Source organism: Rhinichthys klamathensis, unplaced genomic scaffold, assembly GCF_029890125.1.
Source record: "Rhinichthys klamathensis goyatoka isolate OS25496 unplaced genomic scaffold, OSU_Roscu_1.1 h1tg000006l_1, whole genome shotgun sequence".
NCBI lineage: Eukaryota > Metazoa > Chordata > Actinopteri > Cypriniformes > Leuciscidae > Rhinichthys > Rhinichthys klamathensis.
The window spans coordinates 945001-959958 of NW_026606559.1; the positions used below are offsets into that span (position 1 = coordinate 945001).

General features: G+C 39.4%; 2 protein-coding genes and 1 non-coding gene across 3 annotated transcripts in view; all 3 read left to right on the plus strand.

Moving 5' to 3' along the window:
- rspo3 (R-spondin 3) overlaps positions 1-10501 on the plus strand; it is a 19427-nt gene extending 8926 nt beyond the window's left edge. The window contains exons 2-6 of the mRNA XM_056256979.1: positions 600-794; positions 958-1101; positions 2862-3005; positions 3102-3281; positions 9612-10501. Coding sequence (XP_056112954.1) covers positions 600-794; positions 958-1101; positions 2862-3005; positions 3102-3281; positions 9612-9808 — 860 coding nt within the window. The 3' untranslated portion in view covers positions 9809-10501. The remainder of the gene's footprint in view (positions 1-599; positions 795-957; positions 1102-2861; positions 3006-3101; positions 3282-9611) is intronic.
- An 805-nt stretch (positions 10502-11306) lies between these two features.
- On the plus strand, positions 11307-13785 carry mettl6 (methyltransferase 6, methylcytidine). The gene is made up of 5 exons (XM_056257147.1): positions 11307-11839; positions 11913-12047; positions 13047-13217; positions 13377-13518; positions 13610-13785. Exons 1-5 carry the CDS (start codon positions 11573-11575, stop codon positions 13753-13755), a joined length of 861 nt encoding a protein of 286 aa, XP_056113122.1. The 5' UTR covers positions 11307-11572; the 3' UTR covers positions 13756-13785.
- Positions 13786-14824: 1039 nt separating this feature from the next.
- On the plus strand, positions 14825-14906 carry trnas-aga (transfer RNA serine (anticodon AGA)). The gene has a single exon. It is a non-coding gene; the product is annotated as a tRNA-Ser (tRNA).
- Positions 14907-14958: the final 52 nt, after the last annotated feature.

The window sequence follows — 14958 nt, forward strand, 5'->3', positions numbered from 1 at the left end:
GTGACTTTATTTACAGCCAGATGGATAAAAAAAATCCTGTGTGCCCTTTACTCTTGATAAGATGCGTAAAAGCAGCCAATCAGGTTAGAAATAGCCAGAATTAGAAAACAGAGAGTAGTGAGACTATTAACACACATGAAAACTGTTGGTGGTGCAACAAAGTTTAACTTTATGGAGATGAGCAGTGCTGATGGAGCAACTACTGCTTGATAAGAGAAAACTTTAAAACAGACAAACAAAATATACATTACATACAGTAACACAATAAACATGTTACATTTGATCTAAATATGCTAAATATTAAATATCATTTTTTTTGCATCTGCCCACATCCAGATCTTTGGTTTAGTTTGCGACGACAAGCTGGCTGCACATTATCCCTCACAAGTAATATTGTAGCTGTGTAAAAAAAAAAAAAAAATCCCAAACACTTGCAAATGAAAGAAAATCCCTAGACTGACACCAGTGGTTTCTTCACACTCCAGAAAATACATAAATTATGTATATTCATTACACTTCTCAGATCTTTACATTTCCATACATCATTTTGAGCACTCGTGTTATTTGATCCTAATGTAAAAATGATGTTTCTACCACAGAGGGTTCAGGGGTGAGCACCCAGGGATGCCAGGGAGGCTGTCAGACCTGCTCCGTTTACAATGGCTGTCTGACGTGCAAACCCAAGCTTTTTATTCACCTGGAGAGGGACGGGATGAGGCAGATCGGAGTGTGCTTGCCCTCCTGCCCCAATGGTTTCTACGGCACCCGTTCCCCCGACAGGAACGACTGCATAAGTAAGACGCATGTTTCACCTCAGCTTCTCCTTGAAATATTTACACTACAGACGGCTTTGTCTTATTTACGGTATAATGAAACCATGGGCTTTGATATGCATGCTACAGCATTCTCTTCTTAGTTCAGGCAAATGTGGTAATGAGTGCATAACCTGTCTTCCAGAGTGTGGGTCAGAGTGCGACTCGTGCTTTAACAGGAACTTCTGCCTGCGCTGCAGAGCGAGATCCTACTTGCACAAGGGCAAGTGCATGGAGAGCTGTCCAGATGGGCTGGTGCCCAGCGATACCAAGAAAGAGTGTGTCCCTGGTGAGTGCTCAATTTAGTGCCACAGATATAATAGACTAGTTTTTAGCTTCCTTTTTCTGGCCACCAGTGTTGTGTAAGCTACTTTGAAACTGTAGCTTTCCAATCTACAAGCTAATCATAATTTGATGTAGTAAAACTACACTACACTACAAACATATCACTGTTGGGTGGAAACCTCTATCTCTAAAAACGCTACTTTCTGGAAATTGAAAAAATAATTAAACAAAACGTTGTCAAAGTTGATACTGTGGCTTTAAATATGGTCAGAGACTTGCATTTGCCATTATATTGTTAACATTTTACCAAAATCAAGCTCAAATGGAGTTACGGGAGTAATGGGATTCGGCTTTTGCGTTCTACAGTTGCAATTCATTATGTTTACTGTGGCGAGCAGGACGAGGCTAGGGCCGCGGGAGAACGGCGCGAGGCCGGTGGCGTGATTACCGATGAGCGACACCTGTGAGACGCACCGGTCTCGTATCTCTCACAGAGGAGCGGGAATTTTCTTAGCAATGTTAAAACGCACATCAACCGATCACTTGTTTAGCGTTCATGTAAACACTACATTCCGATTCACCAATCGGAATGAATTCAGTTAGATTGAAACAAAAGGTGTGCATGTAAACAATGAATGGCGACTGCAGAAAGCAAAAGCTGAATCCCGGACATCGACGGCCGGACAGGTCCGGGAAAAAGAGGATGGTAACCCCTACTACTCCGCTTTCTCCACAGAACAAGAGCCTGCTAGCTTAGCTTCCAAAAAAGATGGCTGACACTATGTGTACATTCTGTGAGTGAGATCCCACCCTCTATGGGCGGGTTGAGAACATGCGGAACAGCCCCTACTACTGACTGTAGTCTTTAGCCACTGGCCAAAAAAATCCTCCGATGACGATTTTTTGCGCCATCGGAGGATTTTTTCCAGACAAAAAATACATAAATCTCTCGTCTCAGGGGGATATGAGGGTGGAAAGCATGGTCATTCGAAAATACTACAGGTTTTCTACTAATACAAAGCTTAATGCTAAATCCTGAAGTATCCTTTTAAAGACACAAAGTGCTACGCAGGGACTATTTAATAGATCAACAACAAATTCTAGACTAAGACTCTCTTTTCTGCTCATCAAATTCATAAAACATAAAGAAAATGCTGTACTTATTCAAACAACCAGTTCTTTATTTACCCTTGCATTGCAAACAAGCAGACCCGGTCCAAAATGTTTAAGGCACTTCATTCACGGTAGAGGCGGGGTGGAGTTATGAGGTTTGAGTGACAGTTTGAGGATCCAATGAAGTTACGAGGTTTAATCACAAGCTCTTTTTAATACTTTTCATTGGTTAAATATTTGCAAAACCCATTGACAGACATAAAGGGTGAACAATAGTAAATTACAAAATATGGAGATACGAGGTTTCTGCCCGACAGCGAAAATATTAAAGAGAGGACCACCTGAATGAACCGATTCACTAAAATGAATTAGACTTTCCACTGCTACATATAAGACATGGCTAAAATCAGCCATGTGGAGTTTAGATGCACAACAACATTACTTGTAGTTTGTTAAAAACTACATGTCATGAAATTAAAAAAAATGGTGTAGAAACATTTTCTCTCAGAAATTTCGAGCAAATTTCACAAATAATTACAAAGAAACAAAGAAAAAAAATTTGTCCAGTTAGTAGTCTTACTACATTTAGTTCGTTTCACCTCAATAATTCTAGTGAATTTAACTGTGTGTGTGTGGTTGATTGTTTTACAGCATGTCCTGTGGACTGTGACTCCTGTCAGAACAGTGACACGTGTACGAGGTGTGTGCCGGGACACTACCTCCTGCATGGGCAATGTCATCACATCTGCCCAGACAAGTTTGAGCCCAATGACTCAATGGAGTGCATCCCAACAGGTCAGTCTCTGACATACTGCACATCTGCTGTCAAAACCCCTGCAGTGCTGTATGCGTGTGTTATCTGGCTTCACTGACTTGTTAACTGTGTTTTAGTGCACTGTGAAGTGGGCGAATGGAGTGAGTGGAGCCCCTGCTCGCGCTTGGGAAAAACCTGCGGCTTCAAATGGGGTGAAGAAACAAGGACCAGGAAGGTCCTACTGAATCCCTCTCCAATGGGGAGCCCGTGCCCACAGACTTCTGAAAAGAGGGAGTGCTTTGTCAAAAGAAGAAGATGTAAGTGGCCAATATAATTATTGATAAATAGGCCCAATCGTCCCTGAAAATTGTAAGTCTGATCACTTAGAAAAGTAAAAAGCTGCATCCTTTGATGTATCATTCATGTTTGTAGAACCGCGTGGGATGAGGTTTACACCGAGCTGTGATATTAAGAACAAACCCTTAACCCTATGTTTAAGAAGTAATAATAGCGATGCTTGACTTAGCGAATGGAATTGCCAGTAGGCTGTTATCCATTTTCCACATCTACAAAAAACATTGACTCTGCTCATTTTATTATCATATAAATGCTTGTTTTGTATCGTCTGGATTATAATTATAAATGTAAGAGCCAGAAATATTTCTCAACCGATGCAAAACAAAAACATGGAGCAGATTCAAAGATCTGTGCAGTTGTAAGCTTAACCATATTTGGCCAGTTATGTTTTGAATGTTTATTTGTGTAGTGGTATTTGTGGGGCATTGCTGCTTTATGACAGACAGCAGGCCAACTCGATCGCTCTCCGCCTCATAAACAGTCAGGGCCTCAGCGCAGAGAGAGGGAAGAGAGGAAAATAAAGGAGGTGTAGATTTAAATGTGAACTTCTCTGACTCCAAAGAACAATGATATCGCTTGATCATGCACAGAAATACAACAGAAAAACACAAAAAACACGTCACAATTAAAGGCCCGTTCATACCTAGGATGATAACTATAATTATAACAATAAATATCAGTTCTAAAATGGTTCTAAATATAAAAGAATGGAGTCCACACCACAACTATAGCGGTAACGGCACAGAGAAACTACTGTATATCGTTGGAATCACTTTCAGAACGATTTTTTTCTAGCTGATGAACGATAAAAATGACAGCCAATCAGAATCCACCTGCATTTAAAGAGCTAGACGACATAACTGCAGTGTTTGCTTAGAATAAAAATAAACGATATCGTCTGCTGCTGTGGACACTAATTGAGTTATTGTTATAGTTAAATATATATGTAGTATAAAAAGCATTGATAAATATATCTGGTTGTTTTTAGTATAATAAATTCAGTATAATTAACATAAAATAGTATAATTAATAACTAACAGAACTGTTCAATTATCAGGTCACCTTTATTTTATTCGTGAGTTCCAAATCAGTCACTTATGAAGTTCCTTTTTATGTAGGAACAGAGCTTCCATCTCATCTTAGAAGTGTGTTCTCTCTTTCATCACAACCCTTTGCTTGTGCACAGAAAGACTTTTTGTTCCATGTTAAATCAAAGGAGTCAGTGCAGTGTTGATCCGCCGGGGGCCACAGCTGAGGGGTGCGTTTCAGGCTCGGTTATCGACCTCGCCCCCGCTTGTGATTACCCAGCTGCCCCAACTCCTAGAACATCAACTGCGCGCTAATTATCTGCCGGGGTTCTGTCCTGTCCGTGTTTATGTTCCACATACACCAGCAGGGTCAGTGGTCCGACCCCCGCCAGCTCAAAGTAATCCCAAGCCGCCCTCTGACACTGATACATCCTCCTTGTCCGCCCCCCACTCCTGATACACACACACATGCAACTGCTTTACTTGTTGTTGCCCCAGCCAAATTCATTCTTCTCCCGTTACTTGTCATTTGTTTTTCTTTCTTGTTCTCCCTCTGACTAATCCTGACCCTTTTCTTACACAGCTTGTCCAAACGCAACCCTGTGTCTGGCCCCTGTCCTTTCCCTTTCAGACTTTCTAAAAACTCGACTCCTAGTGTCAACATGTGCTCATTTAGGTTTTTAATATTGAGATAGAGACAGACTGACTGACCGACTGACATAGATAGGTAGGTAGGTAGGTAGGTAGGTAAATAGATAGATAGATAGATAGATAGATAGATAGATAGATAGATAGATAGATAGATAGATAGATAGATAGATAGATAGATAGATAGATAGATAGATAGATAGATAGATAGATAGATAGATAGATAGATAGATAGATAGATAGATAGATAGATAGAATATAATCTTTGAATATAAGTACAGAATCTGGAATCCCACCATTGTTGTTTTGAGCTTTTGTGTGTGTGTATCTCAATCGTCCACTGAACTCTGAATGTAGCCCTGCACGCCTCTGCCCTCCACACTAGCACCAACTTCCCTTAGGGAGAGCAGCTATACTGGGCCTTCAAAGCCCGGGCATTCCTCCTGTGGGACGAGCCAGAGCCCTTAATCCCCGCCTGGCTCCTGCCAAAAGCCCCCGGACGACAGCATGCCTCCCTCCACCCCACCCCACCCCCAGGGTTCATTAATGAAAATGTGCCCTACTGCACCCGACATCATATCCTATTTCAACCACCTCTACCTCTGTGCCCATAACAGCAGCAGACTGGGATGATTTGGGTTGTCAGGGTTGATTTTAGAGCGTTTCACACTTTCACTCTTCCATCTGTCCTGACACACTTTTCACCCTCTCATCTCCCTCCTCCTTTAAGATCTCCTACTTTTCTCCCCTCTCAATCACTCTTTCAAGAATAATGTATAATCAGAGCCAGATGACTCCTCATGTCACCTATGTTGAAACATCTAGATAGACACAACTAGAGACAAACTTGTTCCAAACCATTCCTAGTTTGCAACATATCCTAGAGGAGGATGGAAATGCAATCCATTGATTCATCCAGAAATGATGAATAGACCCATTATCATGTGGCTATTTTCAGCACCTGTAAACTTATGCTCAGATTCAACTTTAAATGGAAGCCCTTTGCCATCCAAGAGTAAAACAAAACTTTTAGAAAACACTTAATTTCTCATAATATTTCACTTGCACTTTATTCTACCTCTCAAAAGTTTGGGGTCAGTGAGCAGTAAAATTTAATACTTTTATTCAGCTAGGATGCATTAAATTGATCAAAAATGACAATACAGACAGTTATAATGTTACAAAAGATCCAAAAAATATTAAGCAGAACAACTGTTTGTAACATTGATAATAATAAGAAATGTTTGAGCTCTAAATCAGCATATTAGAATGATTTCTCATGTGACACTGAAGACTGGAGTAAATCTTACTTTTAATTCTTATTTCTATTTTAATTCTTATTTTAATTCTTTGCACTTTATCTCCTTTTTTACATTTTAAATGCACTTGTTTTTCGAAGGCAGAACCCGGCTTCTAAAACTAAAGAAGTATCCCAAAAGAAGAATTCACAAATCTATTTCTCAATTGTTTCTCCTATAGCAATGAGATTAAATGGAGAACAAATGGAGACTTTTCCAGTGGAACTTTTCTGTTTTTTCAGATGGGGCTCCTGAGAAAAAGACTAGTATTCTCACATGGGTTTCCAATTTTCTGATTTCTCATAAAATTCCTTCGAGACCACATGATCTGCTATGCTACCCATTTTAATTTTATGACACTGTATTTTATACTGTATGACATAAATTGTCTTATTCGTGTCAAAATTGATACGTAAATGTAACATAACTCCATTAGGACTCTTGCATGAGCTTTGAACAAGCAACCTCTGAACCATGACATTTTCCTCTGGGATTTCCTCTGCTACTGCAGTGGTGACCAGATGCTCAAGAACATGCTGAGGAAATCACTTGTATTCATTTCGTCGCTTGACTGTTTACTGAAAAACTTGACAGCCTTCCATCTCTGAAAGAGTGGCAGTAAACATCTCCATAATAATTGCCACAGCGCTCTGGTCATGTTGCGCCTTGGTTTATGGGAAAGGCAGAGGATTACGCCTAATCCACTGATCTCCAAATCGTCACGACAAAGACAACAGTGTGCGTGAAGGGGAACTTCCTGTGTTTAAAGAGACGGCGAGAGGGGAGGTGACGACAGCGAGTGAAATGTGTGTGCGCGCGCGCGTGTAAGATTTGATCGGTCAGACACCGTACATGAGTCAGCCCATTCAGAATGCACAGTACAATCACAACATCCTCGAGCCCACGAGAGGTCGAGGAGGGGGATTTCACTTCATCCTCCTGAACTACTTTCAGTCACAAAACAAGAGTCGTCAGTGGCCCCCTATCGCCCTGGCTAGACCCCAGGAATGTGTGGGTCAGAGTGGGTTGCAGTGGGCAGGGAGTCCGGAGAGAGTCCGGCTGATTAATAGAGCCTGCTTTGGGGGGTGGGGGGAGCAGAAGCGGGGGAGAGGTGGCTGTCCACCTCAGCACTTTTCCAATCCTCATCTGTGCCCCACCGATAAGCCTCTGACAATAATGGAAATTGGCTAGCCGTGAGCGTTGAGCAACGGCGAGATAAAGAATTTGTATTTTAAGTCTTTCTATTTTTGATGTGCTAATCGGTTGTTCAGCTTATTCTGCTGTTAAACATTCAGCTGGGCGGCTTCACCGGGGTTGCTCATCTTGACAGTTTTATTCCAAAGAGACGTACTGTACGCTAATTGCAGGAATCATGTTCCTGGAAGAAACCCGACTGGTTGCTCAAGAGCACAATGGTGATAAAATTCTCTGACTCTGCAATTGATGGGACGCCGCCTGCCTTTTTGCATTTCCAGTGTCTAATTGAAAATGCTTTCATAATTTACTCACCCTCATGTTGTTCTGAAACCATATGCTGTTATTTTTTGTTAAAGGTAGGGTAGGCAATTTCAGAGAGGCTAGCAATAGCAAGCTAGCTTTGAAATCATAATCATTGCGTTCGGACTGAATGCAATGATTGGACGAACATTTCTTGGTCCTAAGACTTCCACAGAAGATATATATACATTTTTTAAAAATATTTAGACCACTTCTATTATTGATTGATATCAGAATGTGAAGAGAGTTTCAACCAGTATGTATGACAAAAAGTGTTTGTGAAAAACATTGCTGACTCTACCTTTAAGAGGAATCTTTGATATGTTCACTTCTCTGTACAACAATGTTCATCGTGACCAAATTGGTCCAAAAAGAGCCAAAACACAAAAAGAAGCACCGTAAATTATATTCCATGCAACATTTGCACTATATTCTTTTTGAAGAAATAAGTAGCTGTGTGAGAAACTCAAATTTATTATCGTTCATATTCCCATAAACGCTCGACACTAGAATGTCATTTTCATTCTTAATATTATTTATATACCGTTTTAGTATTTATTAATATTTAGAATTTTTATTTTAGTTTAAGCTTTGTTTTATTTCAATTTTAGTTTTAAAGTTCACTAAAAAACCTCAGTGAACTATCCCTTTAACACTGATCAACCATTCTTTGACAGTATTAAAGAAAGACAAATGAAATGGAAAAAGTTGTTGTACAAGACTGTCATCTTGTGGTAGACCAGACGCAACCAATCGCACAACCCACCAGATGGTTCTGCTGTTTCACAACTTTATAAATGGGTCTTCAACCTGGATTCCATCAAACTCTTAATAATCTATGAAAAATACTTTTATAGAAGTGATGATTGCTGAAGGGATGTCTCCCAACCAAAACAGCCCAAAATGAAGAACAATTGTCATCTTAGGTTGAATGAGTAATTCCATCTGGAGAGGGAGAGAGATGAGGGATGATGGGAAAATCACTAAAGCCTGATTAATAGAATGATAGAATGATTCAACATGCCTGTATGGGAAATAAATCAGCTCAGATGCCGGCCAAACTCTGACTGGTCATATTGTGTGTGCTCTTTTTCTGGTTACAATACTTTCTCTTATTCCAGATTAATGAGCAAAAACATTGCAAGTCATTTTCCCCTGAAGTGGAAACATTGTGGTGATTAAAAACATTGCGATTGTTACTTTTGAACACACCCCAAACTGTAAGTTTAAACGTGCACCATATTATTTTAATCGATTTTTAAATAGAATTTCAATTTAATAGAACTGTTTTCCATTTTAAAAGATTTTAAAAATGTAATTCATTCCTGTGATGTCAAAGCTGAATTTTCAGCATCATTACTCCAGTCTTCAGTGTCGCATGATCCTTCAGAAATCATATTCTAATATGCTGATTTGGGGCTCAAGAAACATGTTAAAAACAGCTGTTATTTATGTGGAAACCATTTTTCCCCCAGGATTTTTTGATGAATAGAATGTTTAAAATAACAGCATTTATTAAATAGAAATCTTTTGTAATGTTATACATGTCTTATACTGTCAAATGTGATCAATTTGATGCATCCTTGCTGAATAAAAGTATTAATTTCTTTAAAAAAATATATGACTGTCCCCAAACTTTTGAACTGTATACATCAGATCATGTCATTTTTTTTTAGAAGAGGTGTTCTATTACTTCTCTAAGTGATCGGATTTTCACCTGGCAGATGATAAAATTGCACACAAAAAAAACAGATTTATACTGTATTTTAATGTTTTAAAAAAATAGCTTTTGTCCAATTTTGACCAATTGTCCTTGCAGGTAAGCCAGCGAAAGGCCAGCGGCGGGGAGAGAAGAAAAAACGCTTCAACCTGCAGGAGAAAGACAACGTCGAGGCCCGTCGAGAAAGGAAGAGAGAACGAGAGAAGGAGACGATCGACCGAGAGGACTCGGAAAGCCGGAACAAAACAGAGCACCGTCGCAGGAGGGACCAGAGCAGGGACGCTGGAACAGTATAGAGAGATGCTGCTCCTCGCTGCTCCTCTGCTGCCGCTCTTCTTTCCCCTATCAGTCCGTGTCACCCCCTCACTCTCTTAACCCCTCGCCGAGGGGGTGTTGCTGCTACCTGTATAATTTAAACGTATACTGTATATGCACATGAGAGAGGGGACGCTCGTCATCCACACAGTTGCAGACAGTCAGGACGCCCCTCGAACTTCTCCTTCAGAGGGCACCCTTCACCCCCGTGGGCCCGGTCTGGTGCTGGATTGAGGCTGAACTGTGTAGAGTGGGGCTGGGCATGTCCGATGATCCGTGGAATGGTTTTTAAAGGGGGTCCAGGTACAGCACTGTATCATGGTTTGAATGTAGGTTTTTGAGACATTAAAGTAGAGTTGTTGTATAAACGTCTGTATTTTTTTATTTTTTGGGGGGGCTGAGTAAATTAAAAATGAGCATGCTTACTGCCACCGCGGACAGTGCCTGCCGCCAGAGGCTGAGACTGCATGTTGATTGGTGTAAATGGCTAATGAACTGGCTTTCTTCATGCTGGATGAGCAACAACACTCTCGCTGCAACGTTGTAACTTCAGTTTTCTCCGAACAAAGTGTTGATTTGCCTGTCTGTATAAACAGGATCTGAGCTTTCCGTTGAAGCCATCTGACCAGAAATCAAAAGCACCTGTATGTCAAATAAACAATACTGAGTTTGTATTCGTTTGTAATTTATTTATTGTCTCAACAAGCATAAATATACATCAAACACAACAGTAGCTTAGCTATAAATGTTTGGTGATGCATAACACCATTTAAAGATTCAAATATGTGATTTATTCCTCATTTATTATATATCCACATTTAAATTTCTCTGTGAATATTAATACACAGATAGATAGATAGATAGATAGATAGATAGATAGATAGATAGATAGATAGATAGATAGATAGATAGATAGATAGATAGATAGATAGATAGATAGATATTTCTGAAGTGTTTAAAGTAGCTAATATACAGAATTATATACAAAAGTAATAAATAACAGAATTATGATTTATGTTTATGCTGTTCACATAAAAAAATATACACTGTTTTGGAATGCTACAAAATTAGCTACTATAACAATAAGTCTTTAAGAATAATGTTCAAGAATAAATGAGTTTTTAAGGGTTCCAATTATAAACATACATAAATTCTAAAATAAAATAAAACACACACACACACGCATGTAATTAGGGGAGAAATTGTGTTATAAATTTCTGTCATATAAAGCTTTCTAATGTATCCTCCCTAGTTGCTTTATTTAGAAGGTTAAAATTATGTTATCATAAGACGTTTAGTAATTAACTTAATACCAATAAAAACAGTGTTTTTGTCATTTTCGCGAAGATTGGGCTGAAAGGTTTATTAGGTCGTTGTGCGCGTCTCATCCACTCCAATAGGTGGCGGTGACGGTTATGATCGTGGTCCGTCACCACCGCAGTAGCATTTGCGCGAGCAAGAAGACTGATGTCTAGTAAATGATGGCAATTTACGACTTTTTCCATCTGTGAGCATTCGTATTACGTAGATAAACATGCCAATATCTTTACTCTTAATCATTTAGCTCGCCTAATATATCGGTAGGTAAAGTATATGTAGTATCTAAAACTATTGTGGGCGTCTTATTGAGATGGCGGTGTGTAACTTTTTTATTAACGTGCTGTGACTTTTATGATATCATTTCACAGCATCCGATTTTAAGTCGCAGTCAGTTTTAATCATAAAGAGCAGGAGCGTAAACAGTCATGTCAGTGACAGGTAAGTTAGATTCGCCAGATGAGTTAGATGTTTTCCCCCATCAGCCCACTGATCTGAGTGAAAGGACACTGACACCAGAAGAGATGGAGAAACTCACGAGTGACCGGGTCTTAGTCTCAGACTTCAAGCAGCAGAAACTCGAAACGGATGCTCAGAAAAACTGGGACTTATTTTATAAAAGAAACACGACGAACTTTTTCAAAGACAGACACTGGACCACCAGAGAGTTTGATGAACTGAAAAACTGCAGAGAGGTAAAAGATTTTGCACGCATTTGCTGTACATGTTTGAGTTCGAATGGATGATTGTAGCTCTCTATTCTTTCAGTCTCAAGGACAGAAGCTGGTGTTGTTGGAGGCTGGCTGTGGGGTTGGAAACTGTATTTTCCCCCTTCTAGAAGAGGATCTCAGTATCTTCATCTATGCCTGTGACTTCTCTCCACGAGCTGTTGAGTTTGTGAAGGTAAAAGTGATGGAATTGTGTTTCCTTTCAATGTAAAGGGTTAGTTCACCCCAAAATGTAAAAATTATCCCATAATTTACTCAGCCTCAAGTCATCCTAGGTGTATATGACATTTCTTTCAGCCAAACGCAATCTGAGGTAATATTAAAAAATATCCTGGCTCTTCCAAGCTTTATAATGGGAGTGAATGGTACCTTGTTTTTTGAAGCACAAAAAAACGCACTCATCCATCTTAAAAGTGCTCAACACGGCTCCAGGGGGTTAATAAAGGTCTTCTGAAGTGAAGTGATGCGTTTTTGTAAGAAAAATATCCATATTTATAACTTTATAAACTATAGTTCCGGCGGAAGAGTGATATCTGACCCAACGCATGACATATTGACGAACTCGGAAGCTCAGAGGATAGAGCAAAACAAAACACCGGTCACGAATTAGAAGTCTAAAACGAGAATTTGTAAAGAGAAATGTCAGAGAATTTGGATATTTAGCTTGAGTTTGTTGCCCAACCCTATTTGTTTGAACCGTGAGAGGCGTCTACTCTCACCTAAGCTTCCGCTACTCCTACATCCTTCGTCAGAACTAGACTCTCTCATAAACACGTAAACAGACATTACCGGAAGCTTGTGATTACAGTTTATAAAGTTATAATTATTAATATTTTTCTTACAAAAACACATCGCTTCGCTTCAGAAGGCCTTTGTTAACCCCCTGGAGTCGTATGGATTACTTTTATGATGGATGGATGCACTTTTTTTTAGCTACAAGGTACTATTCACTCCCATTATAAAGCTTAAAAGATCCAGGATATTTTTAATATAACTCTGATAACTTTTGGCTGAAAAAGAAAGTCATATACATCAAGGATGGCTTGAATATCATTTTTGGGTGAACTGACCCTTTAAGTTTTAACTTTTTCCTGCCATATAATGTTGCACATTCATACGCTAATTGTTTTGTATGTACTCTGTCTTTATTGATTATTATTCATTATTATTGCAGCGAAATGCCTTGTATTGCACTGAGCGATGCCTTGCGTTTCAGTGTGACCTCACTAAGGATGATCTTCAGGCCACCATACAAGTGGAAACAGTGGATGTAGCCACATTGATATTTGTTCTGTCTGCAATTCATCCTGAAAAGATGCAGAAAGCCCTAGAACAAATTTTTAAGGTACTGCTGTGGTCAATCTGTGGTTTAAGGTATCACAGTGCATCAACTTTTTATTTAAAACAAGTAAACTTATGACTGATGGTGATGTTTCATGTGTCTTTGCATAACTCAGTTTCTTTGCCTTCTGAAGTAATTTCCCCTTCCTAAACAAACTCTCAGGTATTAAGACCAGGAGGTATTGTCCTCTTCAGGGACTATGGACTGTATGATCATGCCATGTTGAGGTTTAAGTCAGGCAATAAGCTGGGGAAGAATTTCTATGTAAGACAGGATGGGACCCGTTCCTTTTTCTTCTCAAGAGGTCAGTGTAGACTGCTTGTTTTTGATCATCTGTCTTACTGCATTGAAGTTAATGTATTGTTTCTTTTTTCTTTCATTTGTTCTTCTTATAGAGTACTTGGCTGGTTTGTTCCAACAGGCAGGATTTGAGACTCTTGTGAACGAGTATGTGCTGAGAGAAACTGTGAATAAAAAAGAGGGTTTGTGTGTTCCCCGAGTGTTCCTGCAAAGTAAATTTTGCAAACCTGTTTCCTCATAATGACCAGCATAAATAAGCCACATTTTTGTACATTTTTTTTTTGTTGTAATTTATTGACTTTCTGCCGCAAATGTTTTTACTATCTCATAATGAAATAAAAATCTGCAGATTTTTCAGTTATTTGGAATTCTTCATTTCAGACTTGGGTATTGTCAAGTCACTTTTATTTATATAGTGCTTTATACAAAACAGATTGTTTCAAAGCAGCTTTACAGTAATAAACAGGAAAATTACCGTATCAGTGATGCAAACAGAGTTAAATTTAGCTGTAAAGCAGCTCTTAAAAAAGAAAAGTGTCATTGTTCTGATGAGGTCAGTTCAGTGTTGGTTCACTTCAGTTTAATAACTGTAAAGATCATCACATTTGAAATGAGTAAAATTAAACTATAAAGCAGCGCTGTAGAAAACCGTGAACAGTAGCATCGACCCGTTCAGTTCTCATACAGTCAGATCAATAATATTGCTGAATATTATGTGTATGCTTCTATAATATTCAAAGATAGTGTTGTTCTGGGCTGCTGGGCAGATCCTGGATTTTATGTGTGTATGTTCTATCGTCCCTGGTGGTCTAGTAGTGGTTAGGATTCGGCGCTCTCACTATGGAGGGATTATTGGGTCAGATTGAAAACTAAAAGTCTAAAACTAAAGGTCTTAAACGAAAACCAAAAGTCTAAGTTTGAAACTAAAAGTCTAAGTCGAAAATGAATTTGGTATTTAGGATTGGGCATTTGGTATCTCACCGTCGCGGATCGGGTTCGATTCCGGGTCAGGGAACGTAAACATACAAATAACTCAAGTTTTGTTAGGTGCAACCGGTAACGTTACATGTCACCTTTTTGTGCTAACCCTGATTTCCCTGTTCATCCCATTCGGCAACAGTAATTGTGTTAGAGAACTAAGATGGGTACAAGAAAACACATTGGTATCACACTGAAACAAGTTGAGAAAAACAGATAAATGTAATGTACTTATTTTCCTCTGCTCATCTCATAAATTACCGTGCCTAAATACATAGACACGCGCGCGTTCCCTCTGATGAAAAAAGTGCCCGACCTACTATCGTCATCAAGTTGTCGTGGCCGAGTGGTTAAGGCGATGGACTAGAAATCCATTGGGGTCTCCCCGCGCAGGTTCGAATCCTGCCGACAACGAAATGTTTTCCTTTTTCAAACTTGAACTAACCAGCGTTGAGCATGGTTCATG